Below are 24,348 nucleotides of genomic sequence, written 5' to 3' on the forward strand. Positions count from 1 at the left end.
TATGTCATTTGAGCAAAACAGCGAAATTATTTGAATATGATACCCTACAAGCTATCATTATAGTGAAATATCATTTTAGTGAATTTAACTACACAAATTTTTACAAGTTCCTTTTTAAATGTTTTAAAGCCAATGCATAAATCTTCAAAATACAGAGTGGACCGCTCGAATGTACCTAATTTCAATTGTATGTGGCTGGTGAATGGTTGAAGATAGAACCTTACAGTAACGTTTATATGAAAGGAAAACTGAACAAGTTTCGAATCCTGTCAGTAGATGGTCCGCAGACATGGTTTCTTTTCGTAGATTGTATCGATTCTCAAAATGGCGACACTGCAGATGAAAGCGCAAACTGTGTTGTGGTATGCAGAATTTAAATCAATTGTTAGAGTTCAAAGAGAGTATTGGCGAGTGTTTAACCATGATGCTCCAACTGCTAAAAGCATTAAGAAGTGGCACGATACATTTTTAGCTACAGGATCGGTGTTGAAGAAGCATGGTGGTGGTCGTAGAACATCCGTCGAAATGGTTGCAAATGTTCAAGCCGTGTATGAGTGAAGCCCGCGGAAGTCATTAAGAAGAGCTTCGCGGGAACTTCAAGTACCAAAATCAACATTGCAACGAATTGTCCACAAACGTCTCAAACTGTACGCATACAAAGTGCAGTTAATGCAACGTCTGGAGCCGGATAACAAACCCAAACAAGTGGAATTCGCCAATACGATGCTAGACCATCTTGGCACTGATCCTGATTTTATGTCCAAGATTTTCTTCTCGGATGAAGCCACATTCCATGTGTCAGGTAAAGTGAACCGGCATAATGTGCAGATCTGGGGATCGCAGAATCCTCACGCTATACAAGAGCACGTTCGTGATAGTCTCAAGTTAAATGTGTGGTGTGGTTTGTCACAGCAGCAGGGCACTGGACCTTTTTACTTCACCGAGAAAACTGTGTGTGGTACCACATATCTTGACATGCTGGAGCAGTTCTTCTTTCCACAAATTGAACACCTGCAGCCTAACATCCTTTTCCAGCAAGATGGCGCTCTTTCACACTGGTTCAATGACGTTTGTATGACTTTAGACAACGTGTTCCCTGGCTGTTGGATTGGTAGGGGAGGACCGATCGCTTGGCCCCGAGTTCTCCGGATTTAACACCACTCGATTTCTTTCTCTGGGGCTACATCAAAGATAAAGTGTACGTCATCCCAGTCAGAGACCTTCGTGATCTTCGGGAGCGCATCATAGAGGCTATTGAGAGCATTCCAGAAGACATGCTCCAACGTGCTTGGCAAGAAATCGTTCATCTCCTCGATATCGTCACAGTGACAGCTGGAGCTCACGTAGAGATACGGTGATGTGCATATCGAAACTTGTTGAGTTTTCCTTTCATATAAACATTACTGCAGGTCTCTATCTTCAACCATTTACCAGTCACATACAATTGAAATTAGGTACATTCGAGCGGTCCACCCTGTTTAATGCACTGTTTTCACACTAATAAGGCACCATGTAAATAGTGAGTGAGCCTTGAAACTTGTGATACCGGTTATAACATTAAAAATATTCCCTCCTCCTTTGTGTTCTGAGGACCCTCTACTAATACACAAACTGGACACTATGCAGTTCAGTGCTGAGTCAAATTCTTTACCCTGATCTGTACATAATCACATGCTTCTGTTTACTTACCACCTTTACCAAAGACAAAAGTGCTTTCATTTTATATTACTCAATATAATATAATATAATAATTATTGCAATATTATCTGTATGATATTGTTTAAAGACAGAATTGTTCTAAATTTGCATTTGAGATTGGGTTTCGGCTTGTAGATACAATATGCAAAGGGTGAAATTCTAATATGTTTGGTAGAGTTCTTGCACATGTATTGAAAACCACTTTTAAATATATAAAAAAAAAAAAACCTGAGTAATTCAAAAGGTATTTGTGAAATGGTAGGTGATGAAAGATAATATTATTTGGAATAATGAATGCCTAATAAACAAATCCATTATTTTGAATAGTTTCCGAAATAATTACTGTTGAAATATTCTAATAGGCTATACAATGTCAATTATGGTGTTTAGCAGCTTTTCTTTACCTGTCTGTACGTCGTGACTGTGGAGGAGGCTATGGTCTGTAAATAAGCGCCTCACTTGATAATTAATATTTGAGGAGAAAAATTCGCTCCGGCACCGGGGATTGAACCCAGGTCCTTGGTTCTATGTACCAAGCGCTCTGACCACTGAGCTACGCCGAATTCAATCCACAGGACCAGACCGAACCTTCCTCCTTCAATGTTTCCCTTTGTGGCCTGACTCCAAGTTAGGCATATATGTTGACGTATATGTCCAATGTCAACTGCCATTATATTAGGAGCGCACTCAGCTGAGTGACTTGTTTGGCCGGGATTCCGCAGTTAAGTGCACAGTAATCTGTACAGACATATGCACTGCAGCTATGAGAATATTATAGATTTATTAATTTGTCATACAGAATAATATCTGTAATATTGACAATTAATATTTGAGTCACTCAGTTGAGTGTGCTTCTAGTATAATGGCAGTTGACATTGGACATATACGTCAACATATATGCCTAACTTGGAGTCAGGCCACAAAGGGAAACATTGAAGGAGGAAGGTTCGGTCTGGTCCTGTGGATTGAATTCGGCGTAGCTCAGTGGTCAGAGCGCTTGGTACGCAGAACCAAGGACCCGGGTTCAATCCCCGGTGCCAGAGCAAATTTTTCTCCTCAAATATTAATTGTCAATATTACAGATATTATTCTGTATGACAAATTAATAAATCTATAATAGCCTCACTTGATGATAGAATCTACAAGAAGGCAAGTTAGGTCACTAACCTGAAGAACGCAAAGTAGCTCTTCTGAATAGTGAATAAACTCGATTTAATCCTTTTATGATTAAACTTGCACTCTAGATAATGAAGAATTCATGGTGCAAAATATCCGAGATGCCACAGAAACATACGAAAAGATGTCAGTCATATGAACAGCACTAGATAGCAAAGCAAATGTCTCTGACAAAGAATTTATGATACAATGTGCTGACTCTTTGAAACTATCAGAACATTGAACTTTTGGTCAGACTCGAATTTTATTGTTGCTACTGGAACAAACCTAAAAAAACAAGTAAGTGATCTGTGGATATAGTTGAAAGTGAGAAATATGGAACACAGCACACAGTAAAGAAGACACTGAAAGGTAGTTAGTGACTTAATTCTTTCCTTTTTCATCTGGGTTGGTAATACTTAATTTTTCAAGTACACAAGACCTAACAATTCTTTTTCCTGATGCAGGATCCAGCTCATTTACACACCTCGGCTTGTAGCGTACCGGTAGTCTAGAAATGGCATATTTATTTGGATTTAATGCTCTTAGTTCCGACCAGTTGAAATTAGTTGTCCTGAGTTATACAAAAATGCATAATTTATTTACTGTAAAACAGGGTGAATAGGGACGAATTTTTACAATTTTCTATTTCTTTGTGTCAAAGAGTAATAAGAGTATTTATTTGTTCACTTATTATGAATAAAAACATAAATACACTTTGGAATATAAAGTTCTCAGAAAACAATCATTCCAGTCATGATGCCAGCTCCCATATAAAGGCAAAGGTGTTTGTACATTTGAAGAATGCCCCAAAGCCAACTCCTGGATCTCCTCTAAAAAGTGCCTTTTGTCCTCTGAATACATCAATGCCATTAAGATATCCTGCAACGTCACCACAGTAAGATCTGTTCCTGGCAGAAGCTTCAGTACTACTCCGGCTGCAGCGAGACTGAAACACTTGGCCACGTACTGGGATTCTGTAAGAAGGGACAGCTACTGCTTAACAACAGACACCATCGTGCCTGTACAGCAATTGCCAACCTGCTAAGAAACAGGATGGGAAGTACATGAGGAGATTCATTGTGTGTCTGAAGATGATTCTCATAGAAGAGTCGATATAATTGCCATCAATAGAAGAACCCAGAAAGCGATGATCTTAGACCCTACAATTTGCTTCGAACGAGACACGAATCAAGCATTTCTCTTTACAACTGGGATGTTACAGGCTTACTATTTGGAGCGAGGGGTTGTTTACCAAAATTTACATGTAATATCCTTAAATCCTTTAAAATTCCCTTTTATGAGGTTCAGAAGATTGTGATGGAAATTCTGAAGGCCTCTCTTCAAATTCTACACTATCATCTATATGTTAACACGTAAATTTTTGTTCTAATATACAAATCGAATTATTATTTTGCTCGTTTCATTTCCCTTTATCTTTTATGTTTGTTAATTCCGGATCCCAGTGGTCAACCTCACTTGAGGACGGATGATTTGAAATCTATGCTTTCACTTGTTAATTAACTAGGTAACCTTGTTGACTACTTTCGGCCTGGGATCATCTTAGAACAATCTGAGCCATCAGAACCATCTCTGAAGATGGCCCTCATGCCTAAACTAGTCAACAAGATAATCTAGTTAACACGTGAAAGCATACTTTATATTCCGAAATGATATAGTGTTAAAAGTTGTGTAATCAAGATGTATAAACACTCTCATTATTAGGCCTATATTTATTTTTTTTGTTACAAAGAAATAAAAAATAGTAAAAATCCGTCTCTGTTCACCCCAGTTTATGGTACGGAAATTTTTTAAATTTGACATGAATTCTTTTTTCAAACCAGCATTCAGTTATTTTTACTTTTTGTATATTTTTATTAATATATTTGCGTGTCATGTAGTTATTTTCATAATATCGAAGATTTGTAAAAATGTTATAGATTCAATGGGAGTGTACAATTTTACGGGAACATCAGACAAAGGAATTGGAAGGACCCAGTCAGTAGTTCCAATTCTTCCTGCTCCAAGTCCTGCATCAACTCAGCCTGCTGCTACAGCCCTTCTCATCACTACCTCCACTCCTGTCACAGTGGGACAGTCCATTCCGCACACTTCCAGTCAGGTGAGTTTTGTTATCAGTTTCAAAATTAATTTGGAGCTAAATGTTGCATTGAAAATTCTAACCTAAGTTATTATGTTACTGTGAATTCTGCAACCTACAGCCTGTTACAGTTAGCCTACTGGTACTCTATTAACTAAGAATCGGGAAAATTGTGGAGAAACGTGGTAAATTTATTTGAAAGGAAACAAATTTCCGTCAAAAGTGGTTTACAGACCAAGACAAAAAACTTTTTTTTAAGGTTTGAAATTACTTCATGACTGTATAGGTTATGTTGATTATACAGGGTGATTCACGAGGAAAGGTAAAAAATGTAGGATACGATATCTTCGGCCATTTTGAGTGAAAAAGTTCATATGAACATAGGTCCGTTTTCGAATGATGGCGGAGCTAGATGCATTTTTTTGGTAAAACGTCTCGCCCCAATGTGAATCAGATGTTACCATATGCTGCTGATGTGACAAGGTCACCGACCGCAATGAATGACGTAACATTGGAATCTGTATTGTGAGCAATGTAGATAAGAGAAAGAAACCGGGTGGTGGGGCATTACAAATGTCCAATCACTTGCCCTTGTCTGATGTAATGACACAGAACCCGCATATAACACAAATAGCCTACACTATCACTTATCAATTCACAGCAGTTCAGTCAGCTACCTACAGTACAGTAGTTATACAGGTACAGTTATCGGAAGTGTTAAGTTGTGTTTTTCAAGATGACTTATAAATTTTCGATTACAGAATACACCGATATTGTGTATGTTTATGGTTTGTGTGATGGAAGTTCCTTGCGTGCCGTCGCTGAATATGAACGATGCTTTCCGAACAGAAGGGTACCATATCGAAGAGTACTTACTGTCTGTGGGGTTGGATGAAAGACTTGGTATAGCAAAGGAAGGGGGAAATGAGAGAGGTGCTAATCGACCATATTTTGGATGCGGCATAAAAACAGCTATGTGCAACTCTCCTGAGCGATGAGCGCGATTCACACCCGAGTGCAACAGTACATTGAAGCGGAAGGAGGTACGTTTGAAAATGTGCGAAAACATCGACCCCGACGTCTAGAATATTAGGTATGTATGCATTCGTGAATATGAACTGTAAATTTGTCCGTTATCTGTCTCTAAATGCGAGTTAATACAATGGAATCGCAGAAGTTTTTGTGAAATCAAAGAGCCATATCTCCGTAACCGTTCGAAAACGGACCCATATTCATATGAACTTTTTGACTCAGAATGACTTCAGAATTCACATCCTAAATTTTTTACCTTTCCTCGTGAATCACCCTGTATAAAAATTAGTTTTGAGATATAGTAACTTTTTTCATGTTAGGCTAAAAAATTATCAATGCCACCTCGTAAGTTCTCTTTCTCTTTACTAAAGGTACCAGAAATTGCAGTATTTGTTTCTGTTTCTCTGGCAACTGTGCAGTGTCATTACCAGGGAAAGGATTTATATGTAAATACATATTTACTTATAAAGCTAATATAATTTATATTTTGCATTATCTTTATGTTTCACAATGTGTAGGGTTGAAAAATCCTACTTTTATTTTCCATATTTTTCCATATTTTAGAGTTTAGTACATATTTTCGTTAATTTCCATATATTTTCCATATTTCATATAAAACAGTCCATATTATATTAGGTTTAACAATAAAACAAAACAAAATTCCATTAACTTTTAAAAATACATTTCAACAATAGAGATTTAAACACATGTTCAGTAATCCCTTTAACATCAGAGTTATTTGAAAATTAGCAGTCCTATCAACAATGGGAAAGTAAGTTACAAAACTGTATTAATTTAATTTAAAATTTTTAACAGACTTCAGTTGTGCAGCTCAACAGTTAAATGCCAGTCAGAGTACACATAGGTTCAGTTTTGTAAATCATACTATAAAGACGGTAAATATGCCAAAAGTACGTCATTCAGTCAATTTAAAATCAAAACTAACAAGTTACATTTCAGAATTTAAAGAAGATGGTTTATCAACTGACAATAAAATATTATTTTGTAATTTGTGTCAGTGTGCAGTATCATCTACACAAAAGTTCCTGGTGCAACAACACATTACAACTAGTAAACATCAGGCCAACAAACAACTAAATTCCAAGCAGAGACAATTGTTTTTAACACAACCAACAACATCGAATGTAAGATCTGAGTTTAACATCGACCTGTGCCGTTCTCTCATCTCTGCTGATATTCCTCTCTACAAACTAAAGAATAAGGTCTTCAGGGAATTCCTTGAAAAATATACTCAACATACAATCCCGGATGAGTCAACACTTAGGAAGACGTATGCTCCATCCATCTACGATGAGACAATAGAGAAGATAAGAGATGAAATTAAAGATAGTTCAATTTGGGTTTCCATTGATGAGACTCCCGACAAAGAAGGTAGACTTGTTGGTAATGTAGTTATCGGTTTGTTAAGTGAACAATATTCTGAACGAATTCTTTTACATTGTGATGTTCTAGAAAAGTGCAATAACAAAACTATAGTTAAACTGTTCAACGAAGCTATGGGTATCCTGTGGCCAAAGGGTATTATGTACGATAATGTGTTATTCTTTATTAGCGATGCTGCCCCTTATATGGTCAAAGCTGGACAAGCATTATCTGTTGTATATCCTAAATTGACTCATTTTACTTGTGTGGCGCATGCATTTCATCGTGTGGCAGAAGTGGTCAGAGACAATTTCCCTAAAGTAGATTTGTTGATTTCATCAGTGAAAAAAGTATTTCTCAAAGCTCCCAGTAGAGTTAACGTGTTGAAAGAAATGTACCCTGAAATTCCATTGCCACCAAAGCCAATTTTAACTAGATGGGGTACATGGCTAGAAGCAGTTGAATATTATGCCGAACATATAGACTCTATTAACAATGTTCTCCTTGCATTGGACTCTGAAGATGCAGTCTCAATTGATACTGCGAAAACAGTTACCTGTGACATAAGTGTGAAGAATGACTTAGCTCACATTCAGCATACATTTTCATGCATCATAAAAACGCTCAAAAGTCTCCAAAATAGGCACCTTTCACTATCTGAAAGTTTTGAAATTATAAATAGTACTGTGGAACAACTGAATCGTGGTAGAGGTAAAGTTGCAGATGCAGTAAGAGCTAAGGTGGACACTGTACTTTCAAAAAACCCTGGATATGAAGAACTACAAAAGGTTGTTGCTGTGATGAGTGGTGAATCAACAGTGAAGATTAACTTGGACTTATCCCCAGCAGACATTGTGAAATTGAATTATGTACCAGTTACTTCTTGTGACGTCGAACGCTCTTTTAGTCAGTATAAATCTATCCTCAGAGACAATAGAAGAAGATTCACTTTTCAGCACTTGAAAGAAATGTTTGTAACCTATTGTTATGGTAACAGACAATAAAAATTGTGTTTTGTTGAAACTACATTGGAAGATAAGGTACGTCCATTATATTTTTTGTTTAGTTTGATTAAAATGTACCAATATTTAACGTACATAGTCATTTTTTTATAATTTTAAGTCCATATTTAATTCCATATTTTGGTAAAAATCCATATTTAATTCCATTCATATATTTTTAGTCCATATAAATCCGTTCCCTGGTCATTACATTCACTAATTGTCAGGTTAATTTTCTTACATTTATTTAGCCATTTCTCTCCATTTTGGCTGATACTTGTGAACAGTGATGATTCTGTAGACTATTTTCCCTGCGGGAAGGGAAGGAATGAAAAGGAAAGGAAACAACAAGGAGGAAACTGGATGAATTTAATAAACCATAGGTTATTTTTGCTATATGATAATGCCCTGCACTTCCACTTATTCACATTATTACTACTACTGCTGCTGCTGCTGCTGCTGCTGCTGCTGCTGCTGCTGCTGCTGCTGCTCCTGCTCCTGCTGCTGCTGCTGCCACCACGACCACCACCACGACCACCACGACCACGACCACCACCACCACGACCACCACCACCACCACCACCACTTTTTCATTATAGTGCAAATAGGTGCCATCTCGTGGTTTTGTATAACAATTCAATGTTTATTTATTTATTTATTTAACCTGATAGAGATAAGGCCATGAGGCCTTCTCTTCCTCTCTACCAGGGGATTACAACTACAATATTAAGAATACAATTACAATTATAATTACAATTAATATTAAATTTACAAATACAATAAAAATCAAAGTACTAAAAGATTAACTGATTAATAAAAGCTAGACAGTTTATTGTAAAAGTTAAGAAGAGAGAAGCATTTCTTTTATTGATTAAGTAAAAATTAAACCTGCTCTACGCAGTAAGAAAATGCTTAACAAGCTTAAATTCCGACAGTCTCTGATGTCACTGGGTAGGGTATTCCACAAGCGCGAGAGCGAGATTGTGTATGATGATGAATGCGATGATGTCTTGTGTTGGTATGGCTAGTATGCGGCTATTTTGCGTGCATGTGAAGAGATTATGATATGATGACAGGTAACTGAAACAGGAGGCAAGGTAGGTAGGTGTAGAAGTGTGAAGGACTTGGAAAAGGAGAACAAGAGAATGAAAATTTCTACGTTCGTTAAGCCGTAGCCAGTTTAGAGTTTGGAAGGATGGGGGAATGTGGTCAGTGCGACGGACATCGCAGACGAAGCGAACACAAGAATTATGAACACGTTGTAATCTTTGCGACTGGTTGACATTGAGGTCAGTCAGTAGAAAATCACAATAGTCGAAGTGGGGCATTACTAGTGTTTCCACTAGTATTTTCTTGAGTGATAGCAGAAGGAATTTTCGAATGCTGTTTAAGGAATGTAGTATGGAAAGCACTTTTTTAGTAATATGGGTTACTTGGTTATTCCAGTTTAAATGCGTATCAAAGTAAACTCCAAGGTTTTTAACACAGGAAGCAAAAGGAAGTCGTTTAACTTGACTGGAAGAGCAGGAGTAATGTTGCATAATAGACGTTGATGTCCCACTAGGATTGCTTGTGTTTTTCTTGCATTGAGAGTCAAACCAAACTTTCTGGCCCATGCAGATATAGATTCAAGGTCCTCGTTAAGATTTTGTATTGCGTCATTGAGTGAGTCAGGGGTTGCATGGATATAGATTTGTAAATCGTCTGCGTAGAGGTGATGCTTCCAGTTCTGTAGTGTCGAGGGGATGTCATTTACGTAAATAGTGAATATGTTGTGTGACAATATAAAATTGATAATGTCTTCCGTGCTGCATTACTATTAGGGTATTCTCATTCTGCTTAGTTGCCATTAAAATCACATCCATAATTATGAGGATATCATACTTAATTGTCTTTGTCGTAGCTGAACTGTAAGTGACTCATTTGTGCGCCAAAAGACGTGTTGTAGATATCTCAACATGCATATCACAGTGTGTTTTTCATCAGTATCTTAGAAAGCTGTTTTCGGCACTTGCCACATTTAGAATGTTAGGTCCTCATTTGTGGATCATTTCGTAAAGGATTGAAGATCACGTATATTTCGAAGTGCGTATTCTTGTTGTAGAAATCTAATTTAACAGTTTTGACTACATCTTCATGCTCCATTTCTTTAATCTTAAAAGATTGGGTAAGTGAATAAATTATGAGTTACTACAAGGATACCTCTGGCGATTTGTCTGCATTTGGTTAGGTTGTTTATATTGTAATTCTTGAAATGAAAGTATTTTAGATTATCAATAGTCAGAGGCAACTCGTGATCATTTTTGTTGGTGGGATCAGATGTTGCGATATGCATTAAATAACGCACCAAGATTTTTTATTTAATTTTAGTTAATTGTTTCTACTTAAAATAATATAACTAAAACTACCACCTACATATTAACACCAATTCAACATTAAACTCACCAATCTGCAGCATTATTTATAAAGAAGATGTACTCGTGTGTCCTTCTTCCTGGCAAACTTTTCAATGACCCTGTTCTTAAGTTCGGAATTTGATGGAGATGCTCCTTAAGAATAGAACAGAAAGCCAACGAATTCAGTCTATCTTGACCCTGAGTTTCTGAGAATTGTTTTTATCCTGTTTAATGTGCTGAAACTCCGTTCTGACTCAGCTGTTCAAACAGGTGTTGTTAGTGCGATTCGAAGGGCTTTTCCCATTTCAGAGAATGAATCTTCAAAGGAGTAATCCATAAAAAAAACTGAACAAACCACACACAGAGGAAATGTCTTTAAATGTATCATTTCGATAGATCACTGATAGTTCATTAATACATTTTTCTTTCAAAATTAAAGGACAGTAATTTTTTACGAAAATATTAGGCAGATCGATGGGAAACTCGCAGATGCTCATATAAAGGGGGTTAAGTATGATTCGTCTAAGCTGGAATAAGTACAGATTTGAACTATCCACAATTACTTCTCTCTTGTGTTAAAGGGGTTAAATTATTCTTCCATTTATGATGCAGTCACAGTGCTCCGTATTTTGTGACAAAGGGGTTTTGTTCAGTACCAAAGGAGAGAAGTTTACATACCTTGCAATTTGACTTAACCCCCTTTACAGGAGCACCCGCGAACTTATCTCTATATGAAGCAAATTTCTTTGGATCAAGCATATTAAAGCTGCCAAATATATGTGATTACAGGAAACGTAATTGAATTGGTTGATAATGATATCGCATATTGCTTTGGCATCTGCCGACAGGTTTACTTGCTTACTGAGTTTCAGTCTTTTTCTTGGAAGAAACGAACATTCTTCTTCATCATCGACATTTATTTCATATCTGTTAGTGTTCTCTCTTATTTCCATTACAACTGACTCAAAATGTTGTAATCCGTCAGATATTCTCAATCCATTTGCAGTTTGCATCTGTATTATATTGTATAATATACAGTATCAACATGTTTTATTAAGTCATAAAATAAATTTAGAAAAACAAAAATTCATTATTATTTAACAAGTTTTTTAGGCCAAAAGCTTCTCTCACTGTTATCATTCCATTCATTTGAATCATCTCCCTCTTCAATCCTTTCGAAGCATTTCAATAGCTCCGCTTTATTTCCCTTAACGGAGGATACAACTCGGGACTGAAAGTTCCATCGTGTTGCTGAAATGGTTGGTATGCGCTTACTGCACACAGATCGCAGTAGGTCACTGCGTTAGGTGAAGTGGAGAAGAATGCTATGAATCCAGTAATATTTGCAAAAAACAACTTCACTGATTTAATACGTTTTGAACATGTATTTTTTATAACTAAATTAAGTTGGTGGGCGTAGCAGTGAACAAATTTCGCATAAGGAAATGTTTTCTGCATCAAAGTATTGTGACAACCGTGCTAGAAACTTCTCATTGTCTCGGGATTCGAGCGCGCGTCCGGCAGAAGGGAGGACGCGCGGGGAGAGAGGGAAGCTGCAAAACGCTGCCCGCAAGTCGGCGTGCGCTGGGCACGGCGAAGGGGAAGGAGGACTGGCTGGCACGGACTGGAGAGGACGGACGTAAGGGGAACGTCTGGATTCCAAGTGGGGAGACCCAGAAAGTTCGCAAGCCACGTGGACCGATTGTTGTAACAAGATTGTTCTCGAAATCGAAGGAACGAGAAAGTGTGATTTAGCAATAAATAGAAGAGCAGAGTGGCACAGCGGATTCAGTTAAGTTTAGAACAGCGAGTCAGTCTGGTGAAGCAGCAGTGAACGAGCAAGGAAGCCAGCCTTCGAGACCTGGGTTCGACTTGAGGACCGCAACTGTGGCAGCGACCAGGCAAGTGTGGCGAATCCGGAAGTCTTGAGTTCGAGTGCAGTGGACTGTCTCTGGAAGTCTTGGGTTCGATATACTGTGAACTTGAGTGAATGAGCTAGAAGAACTAGCCAAGTCAAACGAACTGTGAACTGAGAACTGACAGTTTTGTTTTGTAAATAGTGCTTTGTGAACATTAGTTGAGATTAGCAGTACATTGTTGTTCTCAATAATCCAAGTGAATTGTCATTGTCGTCTGTGGAGTGCAATAACGAATACTGTGTTGCTGTGTGGAGTGAAATACCCATTGTTGACGGGAGTGTTTAAATTCAGAAATAGAAAGCTATTATTGTTGTGAATAAAAGTAACATTATTGTTTTGAATTAAAAGTCACAGTATGGACCCCACCCTGGTTTCCATTCATTATTGCAGCACCATCATATGCTTGAGCAAGGAGTTTATTTTCTAAATTGGAAGGTTGTAAACTAGAGATGGGTAAAAAATAACACAACAGTTATTTTGGAACTGTTCCGGTCTCGGAACTGTTGCAAAAATGAACAGTAGGTCGGAACCTCCTGTTCCGAAATAACAGTGTTCCGACTCCGAGCTGCTCACTTGCCCAGCTGTTGCGGGCTTGCAGTACCGCGTTGCTATGTTCCGACTCCCTCGGAACTGTTGCAAAAATGAACAGTAGGTCGAAACCTCCTGTTCCGAAATAACAGTGTTCCGACTCCGAGCTGCTCACTTGCCCAGCTGTTGCGGGCTCGCAGTACCGCGTTGCACAAGGTATAATGTTCCGACTCCGAGATAACAGTCGGAACGTCGGAGCTTGTTCCGATGAACCAACGACAGCTGCAGTTACACTGTTCTCGTTGTTCTTTATGTTGTACTTGGAACTTCGTTGGATAAAGTTGGTACTTGAAACTCTCACGTGGTTGGAGGGGGGCGCATGGAAATTGAAATCCTTGCGGTGGCGCGAACTTTAATATCAACATTTGTAAGACTGGCCAATCATCTGTAATGTTATAGTAAGTATTTAATAATCTGTAATATTCATTCCCGCTTTATGGTTTATTTCACCATTAGTTGACTAATTCTGTTTTATAAACATTCTACAAAGTCATAAAGTACGCATACTATTATTAATTCATTGATCAGCTGATTCTATACAAAGGTTAAAGTCGTAAATGGTAATGAGTGGTTTAGTTACAATGTCTGTATGTCGTTTGTTGAGGTTAAGTCTGACAAGCACAAGTTTTTGTGCTATCTTCTCTGTTATCAAAGAACGACAAAAATGTTGTAGCATTATTTGTTGGAAACTGCCCATATAAGTACTGATTTGGAGAGGAGGTTTAATGCGAAGTTTAAATTACACTTTGGTAAAGATGCGATTCCAATATTTTACTAACCCACTGCGGGGTTTCCAGGTTTCATTACTGCCAATATATATCTTTTTTATTTATGAAATTGTAATATTTATTATTATTATTATTATTATTATTATTATTATTATTATTATTGTTATTATTATTATAACTGTGCATTAAGAAAAGTAAAAATAAAAATTAATGATTTGTTTTTTTTTTTTATTATGTAATAGAGAGAACAGAAATTACATACCATATGTTTTAAATGTTATGTTATTTTTTTTTTAGTTGGCTACCATGTCTTTATAACTTTATGTACGAAAACAAAGTGTTGTATTCTGTCCTTGTAGTCAACAGCTGTGTAATTACTAACATTAAGCTTTTGAGTTCTGTCCGCATGCACAGCAATTTTCCAAAATCGATTCGAATGTGCATTGCAGTGCCATCTATAGATAAGAATGTGTACTATGTCATGCCTATGAGTGCTCCAGTGTGAGCTGCATGGTGAAGAGGGAGGGTACTGTACCGTTCGTTTGAACGACTCAACGACTCCGACTCATCACCACTGGTGACTGTTATTTCGGAACTGTTATTTGGAACATAGTATTTTTTCGGAACCGGAACCGTCGGAACTGTTCCGGGAAAAGAACAACTTCGCCCATCACTATTGTAAACTTTGTTTTAGAACCTCGCTCAGACTGTTAGCTGTGCGGTTGTTCACAGAACATATATCTGCTACAGTTGCTTCTGTCTGTCAGGTGGGCCAGCTTGGACGGGTCCCAACGAAGCATATGCTCGCAACAGTAACTTCGTAACACTTCGTGACTTTCCGTCAGTAGCAAATGCGACATTGCACGCCACGCACCATGGCAGTTGAGCGCTAAAGTGGTTCAAGTTGTGGGGCCCTTTGACGTGGGCCCAAGCTCACAATATTTAGTGTCATACAATCTTTGACTTTCACTGACATACATCGCGTAATGTGATGAAATGTACTAAAGCAATTATGAATCCAAAATTTACGTATTTACGTATTTTAAATGCGTGTAGGTTATTTGGTTATGATCCAGTGATCCAAAGGGGCACTATGTAAAGATGGTGTATTCATTCCTTGAAGAAGTTCGTATTACTTTATCTGAAGATTCTCAAAATCTAGTGTTATATGTTATACCTATGTAGAAAGAAAAAACTGGAAAAGAATCCATCAGTGAGACAGTGTACATTGTAACACCGAACGGAAAAACAGTGAACAAGATCGTAAAAAATGAGAGCAATGAAACATCTGAAAGAAAAAGAAACAAACGAAAGTAATTTTGCAAACTCGACCGTTTTTCATGTGATTTTGTTTGCAGGGATATCTAGTGGATTAAGCAGCAATTACCGAACTGCAAAAACGCCTCTTGGAAACAGTGAATAACCATATTTTGAAGAGACAGAACTACGTGAACTAATGACTTCATTAGGATTCAGATTAAAACGTTAAATAATAGAAGATAATCGAAAGTGTAAAGAAATGCAGAAAGTGTAATAGTGCAAAGCGAATGCGTGTCATAAGTTTAGGATTGGACGAGCTGCAAGAGGACTACATTTTATTACTTTCAGATTTATTTACAAAAAAAATATATATAATTTGAAGAAATGTGCATTTCCAACACCTCAAACTTGCAAATAAACGCAGATAAAATTAACATTCAATTCTCATATTTGGAAGTGACTGTACTACAATCAACTGTCGACAAAATACAGTATAAACACCAGTCATCCGCTGTTGTCCCATTGACCTAGTGTTAACTTGCATCCACGCTTTCAATATAATAATTTATTACATTAAAATTGCTGAAGTTACTCAATCAATAATTCTAATACATGCTTAGAGTCGACGGCAATTTGGAAGGCGGGTTGTCTGCTAGCGTTTGCGTCGAGAGAGACAGATAGAGAGAGCAAGGCAGCGTACAACATTGCCACATCGTACTTCACGAGCACGTGCAATACAAATAGGACAGGAGATAACTTAATTTAAATCATCAAAAGACAGTAATGACCTTAGCCTTGATTACTGTAAGCATGACACCACACAAGCCCTCTTTCCTTCACTAATAATATTCTTTGCATGGTTCTCAATCCCACACCACATGCTTCTGCAGTCGTTTCTTGCACGTTGGCAATGTTGCTGCCAGCATCAAGATGGCCGGCAGAATTCTGCTCGTTAACGTTTTTAAAATAATTATACACCTTAAACACTATTTTCCGCACCTGCCTGTGCAATACTTGTCTTTTTACAGTCTCTTCTTCCATTTATTTACCTTACATACACACAGTAAATGTTAGTTTTACGTATTCAATGCATTGAAACACTCACACGTGAACAAACGAACTCGGGAGGTGCTTGTTATAGACTGATTCTGATTGGTTCTACTGTAAAAGGTTGTGACGTCACATACCAGAAATGCTATGGCGCATATAGAAGCTAACCACCTTCCGAAATGCCGTCTAGTCTAGAAGGTTTGTAAGTACTTTTTTTTATACTGATATTGTTTTATATAGGCTACAGTGCATGACTTTATGTGGCTGGATGCATCTTGATGAAAGCAATTATGTGTCAGCACTAAAGCAAAGAAAGAGTTAGGAATGAGACATGTAATCCTATTTACGTGATATGTGATGTAATGACGGCTGCCTGGTATGTAATAAGAATCGATATATTGTCCCAGAAAATTGCATCCTTTCCTTTGTTTCACATCAAAAGTTCAAGATTCTGTTCTCTCCCTTTCTCTGTAATTAAGTACAGGATGTCCACCATGTTGGCGAAAACACTTTTTATTTCTTGCCTTTTCCTTATTTTATACACATAACTCGTAGTTATTGAATGAAACTTAACATAGTACGACTTAATAGCTGACTATGGATACCATAATAACACAGTCTAGTGTGTACAGTCACGAAGCTCAATATGTAGTAAATATGCATCCGTAGATAGTTGCTAACCACTAGGATTGTTACTATCGCCTCATCACATACAGTGTGAAACAGTATCGGCACAGTCTCTTGTTCCTAGTACCCTCATCAACTCGAGCTTCGTGACTGTATATACTAGCCTGTGATAATAATATAAGTTAAGAGGACAGCGCCCTGAGGTAGACCTCGATATGTTTGTCTGTAACTAGAAAGTGAGTTATTGAATTTAGTGGCAATGAATCTTTGACTAAGGAATTCTGATATCCATCTGAACATATTGCTGGAGATACCTAATTTCTGGAGTTTTAGTAATAATTTATTTCTCCAAACAAGAGTCAAATGCTAGCTGAAAGTCAATAAATATTGCCAAGGTATCTTCTTTCTTGTTAAAACTGTCTTTTATTTCTTGGCCGAGGCGTATGACTTGTTCATTGGTAGAGTGTAGTTGTCGAAAGCCGGCTTGTCTTGGTGATAAAAGATTTTGGGATTCTAAATACCAAGTTAATCTGTTGGAGATCATGGACTCCATGGTTTTTGCTATCATGCTTAATAGTGCTGTTGGTCGATAACTATTAACATCATGAGCAGGTTTCCCTTTTTTGTGAATTGGTACAATGATTGCTTTTTTCCAAGCTGCAGGAATTGAGGTGTTCCATGATAAATTGAAAATGGGTAAAAGTACAGACTTGGCTTTTCCCCCCAGATGTTTAAAAAATTCGGAATGAATGTTGTCGGGGCCAGGAGATTTCTTGGTTTTTAAATTTTGTATAGCTAGAGTTAATTCTTTGGAAGTAAAATTTTGATGAAATATTTCAGGTTTTGTACTAGTAATATTGTTTTTATTATTTTTATGTAATTCTCTTTTGATAAATTTGTCAGTTTTTTGATAGTGGGATGTAATCTGTGAGAGTTTGAGAAGTGTTTATTAAATGCGTTTGCTATATCTCCATTTAACTCCATTTGTACAGAATTATTTGTTACTATATCATATATTATTTCAGGAAGAAAGTTCGCTTTGGCACAAGGAATCGAACCCAAATCCTTCAGCTCTACGTGCTGAAAGCTTTTACCACCAACTGAACTATGCCAGAAATCCATCCATAGCACTGCGCACTGGCTCGAACTCGCCTCCCCCCCCTCCAGCCATACTCCATGTTATGGCATTATGTCATAATATATCTTTAGATGCCATCACACAGGAGCGCATTTGTATACTGAATGACTGTATGAATATATGATATTGTAACAGATAATTCTGTAGGAATAAAAATATGTATCTAATTGAAGTATTTAGTTGTACAGTGGCATAAACTGCTAACAGTATGGCTGACAGCCATGATGTGATGATGTTTCTAAAGACGTACTATGACATAATGTCTTAACATGGGGTAAGGACAAGAAAAAAAGAAAGGAGGAGTGTTCGAGCTGGTGCTGTGGATGGATCCCTGGCATAGCTCAGTTAGTAATAGCGTTTAGAGTTGAAGGTCCTGGATTCGATTCCCAGTGCCAGAACGAATTTTTTCCTAAAATAATATATGAAATAGTTTACAGTAGAACCCCGATTATCCATCACCCTATTAACCAATTGGCGGATTATCCGACTGTCTATTTCTCGCTCTTCTTCCCCTTCAGAAATAAATAACTTATATAAAGTACTGCTTTGTATATCATATTAGTAGCACAGTCTAGTATATACAGTTATGAAGCTCAATACGTAGGGAATATGCATCCATAGATAGTTGCTAACCACTAGGATCACTACTATCACTATTATCGCCTCATTACAGACAATACGAAATAGTACCGACACAGTCTATTGTTCCTAGTACCCTCACAACTCAAGCTTCGTGACTGTATATCAGGCATGTCAATTGATTCCCACAGGAGCAAGCGCGCGCTTTAGAGCCCAGGAGAGCCTGAGCGCTTTACAGCGGAAAGGAAAGAGACAGACGAAAGAGTTAGTATATGCCTCTTGGTCGAGCTATATTCAGGGATGGCCAGCACTGATTCAATAGATAAAGGGAAGAGAACTTATTAAAACTGTATCCATGTTAATTTTTAGATTTGCCTGAGAAGTATAAGTGCATTATAAGAATGTAAGTTTTAATTTTAATGCTCATTTTTCACAAGTTTGATTTTTTATTCAAAAGAAATATTTCCTCAAATTTTCGTATAGAAAAGTGAAATTTTCAGGTATAGGCCTATTTATTTAGTAGCCTTACAGAATGTTTTCGTAAATCTAATATACTGTATATACGTATTACTGAAGATAGTGTATTGAAAATTATGAAAATATTCGCATGGAAATTGTTTGTAAGGAAATGAATTAACAAAGCAACTACTGTTACATCATAAGCAAAAGATACGTGCCCATGTGTTGTAAAAATGTCAGCTCTATAGCTTCAGCAGATTTCGAGAAAATAATTTAATATTCTGATGATAGGAAGTTGCTCACCAATATCACCTTAAAAGCATAATGTGATAAGAGTTTTGTTATGTAATATTAGTTACACTTAAAACAGATACAGTACCTAGGTAACTTTGCTTTGTACTGCAATATTGTTTTGATTAGTTCATTGATTACTTTTGTAAGGCTAAAAATACCACCAAGATCAATTCCAACTTATCATGTCATACTCAGTCTCTTTCTTTGGAATATCACTTTCTTTATGAATGATGTATTTCATCCACTTAATACAGTATAATATTATAGGGGAGAGTTGGATAGTATCGGACATCGGGTAGTATCGGACATTGCGTTTCTTTCATCTACCACAATATGGTAGTACCTGAATGGCATGGTTACGTTTCTCTATGCGACATCACAGAAACGTAACTATGTCAATCAGGTACTATCATCGTGTGGTAGATGAAAGAAACTCACTGTCCGATAATACCCGATGTCCGATACTACCCGACTCTCCCCTACTACTATGGAATTTAAGTGAATATTCCTTCTTAACTCTCTATCATGTTATTAAGATTTAAAACACAAGTGCAGTATTAAGAAATCAATGTTAGTACTTTTGTTTTACAGACAATATAGGTAATATTAAACAGAAAGAAGCATATAAAAATAACGACATAAAATTTCACGTTCCGTTTGAAGTTTCCGCACCACTGTTTTCTTAATCCAACAGGTTGCTTATTCATATACACAACCCTTCCTCTTTCCATACTTAGTGCTTGCTGCCCGCGCACGGCGTCAAGGTCAGAAAAATGCGCTTGCTTTGACATCACTGCTGTATATACTAGACTGTGTTAGTAGGTTCTACATATTGTTTTTGCTATAGTGTTTTATTACAAGCCTTTATCGTTACACAGCATTGTCTACTGTTCGATTTGGCGTTCTATAATATAACTTGTATATAAAATGTCTTCCACAGGTGTTAACAGAAAACGTGTTGTACTAAGTATCGAAAAAAAAATGGAAATAATTGAATGGTTTGAGAAAGAAAAACTATGGCTCATCTCGCATCAGAATACGAGATTGGAGTTACAACTCCGCGATTTAATAAAAAAAATAAGGATAAAGAGTAAAAAAGTATGTAAATCTACAACATGAGACCTCCTTTATTCCTATCTTTCCTGAGACAGTCATTACAAAAGGCTTCCTTGTCCTTTAAAAACCCGTCTTTATAACCAGATTTAAATTAATGAACTTCTGATCCACTACATAGCGAGTTAAATAAAAGACCATGGAGGAAATTACAAAATCTTTCATGGTACGAATTATCCGATTTTTTCGATTAACTGTTCAGTCCATCCCCTTCATTACCACGGATAATAGAGGTTCTACTGTACTTGCGAAAAAAAGAAAACTACATAATATATCTCGAGTTTCTTTAAACCTCGCCCTCCAGTTGACAAGTATTTTTAACCTTCAGTATTATGCATGACATTTTTTTTAGGTAAATGTTGGGGACACTCTGGAGGAAATTAAACGCAGAATAAATATGGGAAATGCCTGTTTTATTATTCTGTTGAGAAGCTTCTATCATCCAGTCTGCTCTCAAAAAAGCTGAAAATTAGAATTTATAAAACAAATATATTACCGGTTGTTCTGTATGGTTGTGAAACTTAGACTCTTACTTTGAAACAGGAACAGAGGTTTAGGGTGTTTGAGAATAAGGTGCTTAGGAAGATATTTGGGGCTAAGAGCGATGAAGTTACAGGAAAATGGAGAAAGTTACATAACACAGAATTGCATGCATTTTATTCTTCACCTGACATAATTAGGAACATTAAATCCAGACGCTTGAGATGGACAGAGCATGTAGCACATATGGGCAAATCCAGAAATGTATATAGAGTGTTAGTTGGGAGGCTGGAGGGAATAAGACCTTTGGGGAGGCTGAGACGTAGATGGGAGGATAATATTAAAATGGATTTGAGGGAGGTATGATTGTAAAGACTGGATTAATCTTGCACAGAATAGGGACCAATGGTGGGCTTTTGTGAGGGTGGCAGTGAACCTCCGGGTTCCTTAAAATCCATAAGTAAGTAAGTAAAATCTTGGGGACCATTGTGCTCGGAGTTCTTTACCAAAATTTACATATAATTTTTTAAAACAATTATCAATATCATCTTTTGAAATTCAAAAAATCATGTCGCAAATTCTTAAAGATTCCCTGCAGATTATATAATTTCATTTATACCACTCAGAAGGCTATGCTAATTTTAAATAAAATCTTTTATTTATAAGTATAATTTTAAAGCCAACTTCTAAGGTTTTATTTTAGAATTGATAATCAGTGGTGCTTAATTGTTACATTTTATTTTTATAACAATACTCATATTTAATTAATTATATTTTTATTTGCTGTTAATTTTCGGATCCTCGTGGTCATCCTTAATTAAGGCTGGACAATTTATTTCTCTTTCTCTACATGCTATATATTCTTACTCCTACGTTGTAAATTTTAATTTTCAAACTGTTATATTTCTTAGATTAGTTTAGGCTATTAAAAGTTGTTGTTTTCTAATGCCAGGCGTTTGACAATAAAGTCATTTGACCTCTTGCACACCAATATTTTTCAAAGATATTATCATGACCAGCCACTGAAGCACAGATTTTGAGGTGTTCCGAATCCATTTCTTGGTTTGAGTTGCACAATGGACAGTTAGGGGACTGATATATTCCAATTCTATGCAGGTGTTTGGCCAAACAATCATGGCCTGTTGCCAATCTAAATGCAGCTACAGACGATTTTCGTGGTAAATCGGGAATTAACTGTGGATTTTGATGCAAAGAGTTCCATTTTTTCCCTTGAGATTGTGTTATCAAATTTTGTTTGTTGAAGTCTAAGTATGTAGATTTAATAAATCTTTTCACAGAGTAATACGTAGAATTTAGTAACAGGTCTGTAAGTAGCAGTACTGCCCTTCTTTGCAAAGCATCCGCATTCTCGTTTCCCAGGATTCCACAGTGGGATGGTATCCATTGGAATACAGTTCTTTTATTGAGTGATATTAATTGAGAGAGCATTTTAGTTATTTCTGCTGTTTGAGATGAAGGTGTGTGTTTAGAGACTATTGATAGAATAGCTGCTTTGGAGTCTGACAATATAACTGCATTTTTAAATTTACTGATGTGGCATAGAAGATTCCTGAGACTTTCACTTATTGCAATGATTTCTCCATCAAAACTTGTTGTTCCATATCCAAGAGATCTATAAAGTGAGAAGAGACAGCACGTAACACCTGCACCGGCACCTTGTTCTCTGGAGATCAAGGATCCGTCAGTGTATAAATGAAGCCAGTTTTGTGGAGGGTATCTAATATTAATTGTCTCTAAAGACAATTGTTTTAGTATTTCAGTGTTTACTTCTGATTTCAGTATTTCTTCTGTTAAATTTAGATTATATTCCATATTTAATAGAGTTAAAGGGTTTGGTTTAATTTGTGGGCTATTAAAAGTACCGGTATTTATAATTTGATCAATTATAGTGTGTCCAGATCAATTAATGCTATATATCTAACAAAGCTTCTAACAGTAAGGTGTCTTCTCATTAGTTAATCATTTGTTATCAGCCATTTTCCACTATTTTTTGTTTTTTGTCACATGTCTCCATAAAGTCTGTCTTTTGACACTTAGAAGTTCACAGTCCCACTCAAGGTGATTTATTACATTAACAGTTTGGATTATCAGTTATTTTAAATCTATGGAAGTACTCTTTCAGTTTTCCAGGACTAGTCAGGAAAGTAGTTAAATTAGCTATTAATTTTAGATTTACTGACAGTCTATCATTAACACTGTGGAAATGATTTTGTAATTTTGCTGTTGTTGGTAACTAACCACTCTCTTTGCCACTCTTTTACACTTTGTTCATTTACTGCACTATACTGCATTATATGAATGCCATTGTGAAAGATTTTAGAGAAACAAAACACGGATATATCACTATTAACAGAAATTTAAAATTAGATGTAATAACGTTTGCAGATGATCTTGTTTTACTAGCAACATTTGAAGATGATTTGCAATGGTCAGTACACAATTTAAATTTAATAGCTCAAAAATATTCAATGGAAATATCCATTAAAAAAAAAACAAAAATAATGGCCTTTTGTGGTAAATACCCAATACCAAGCAAAATTTGTTTAAATAACACAATTTTGGAAAGAGTTAATGAGTTTAATTATTTAGGATATAAACTTTCTTTTGTTGAAAATTTGGATTTATCAGAGAAAATTGTAAAATTCAACAAATCAATAGGCATCATTAATAGAGTTTTAAAACCTTCATTAGTACAAAAATCAACTCGTACTCGTCTTCATCAAATAATAGCTCGACCAGTCTTATGTTATGGGAGTGAAGCGTGGACTATAAGGACAAAAGATGAAAGCAGACTAACAGCTTGCGAGATGAGATTCATGCACCGAACAGCTGGCTACACTAAATGGGATCGAAAGAAAAATTGAGATATCCTTCAAGAACTTAATGTGTCATCAATACTGGACTATATCTCCAGTGATAACTGACAGAAATTTTGTAAATTTGTCCTTAAAAGGTATAATTTGTGTTAAATAAATAAATGCTCCTTAGTCATGTCACATTGTTCTTGTTATATGGCCAGTTAATGACTCCTCATAGATCAAATAAGAGAGACAGAGGCGGAGTTTCAAGACTGGGGGTTCAGCCACTCTATGTTTTTGCTTTGAATGTTTTTTTTTTAATGTAAGCTACTAGACGTGATATCTTGTAGAGGTTTGTAAGACTTGCTTTGGTATAGTGATGTGAGCTTTCTTTCCAACAAAAAGCATCGGAGCCCTACTCAAAACCACATCTTTGAGTTGTTACACTAGAAGTCCATAGGAATCTGTATTGGCAGCCTCCAATATGCTATATATCTGAAGAACATTTACCATTAACAACAGTAATTC

At 36.6% G+C, this 24,348-nt stretch overlaps 1 protein-coding gene across 5 annotated transcripts in view; it reads left to right on the plus strand.

Annotated features, from left to right (window-relative positions):
- The window catches only part of Mondo (MLX interacting protein mondo), a 654,540-nt gene that overhangs the window by 586,983 nt on the left and 43,209 nt on the right, over nucleotides 1-24,348 (plus strand). For all 5 annotated transcript variants that reach the window (XM_069848437.1, XM_069848441.1, XM_069848440.1 and 2 more), the window contains exon 10: nucleotides 4,794-4,975. In XM_069848437.1, coding sequence (XP_069704538.1) covers nucleotides 4,794-4,975 — 182 coding nt within the window. The remainder of the gene's footprint in view (nucleotides 1-4,793; nucleotides 4,976-24,348) is intronic.

Source organism: Periplaneta americana, chromosome 15 (assembly GCF_040183065.1).
Source record: "Periplaneta americana isolate PAMFEO1 chromosome 15, P.americana_PAMFEO1_priV1, whole genome shotgun sequence".
Taxonomy (NCBI): Eukaryota; Metazoa; Arthropoda; class Insecta; order Blattodea; family Blattidae; genus Periplaneta; species Periplaneta americana.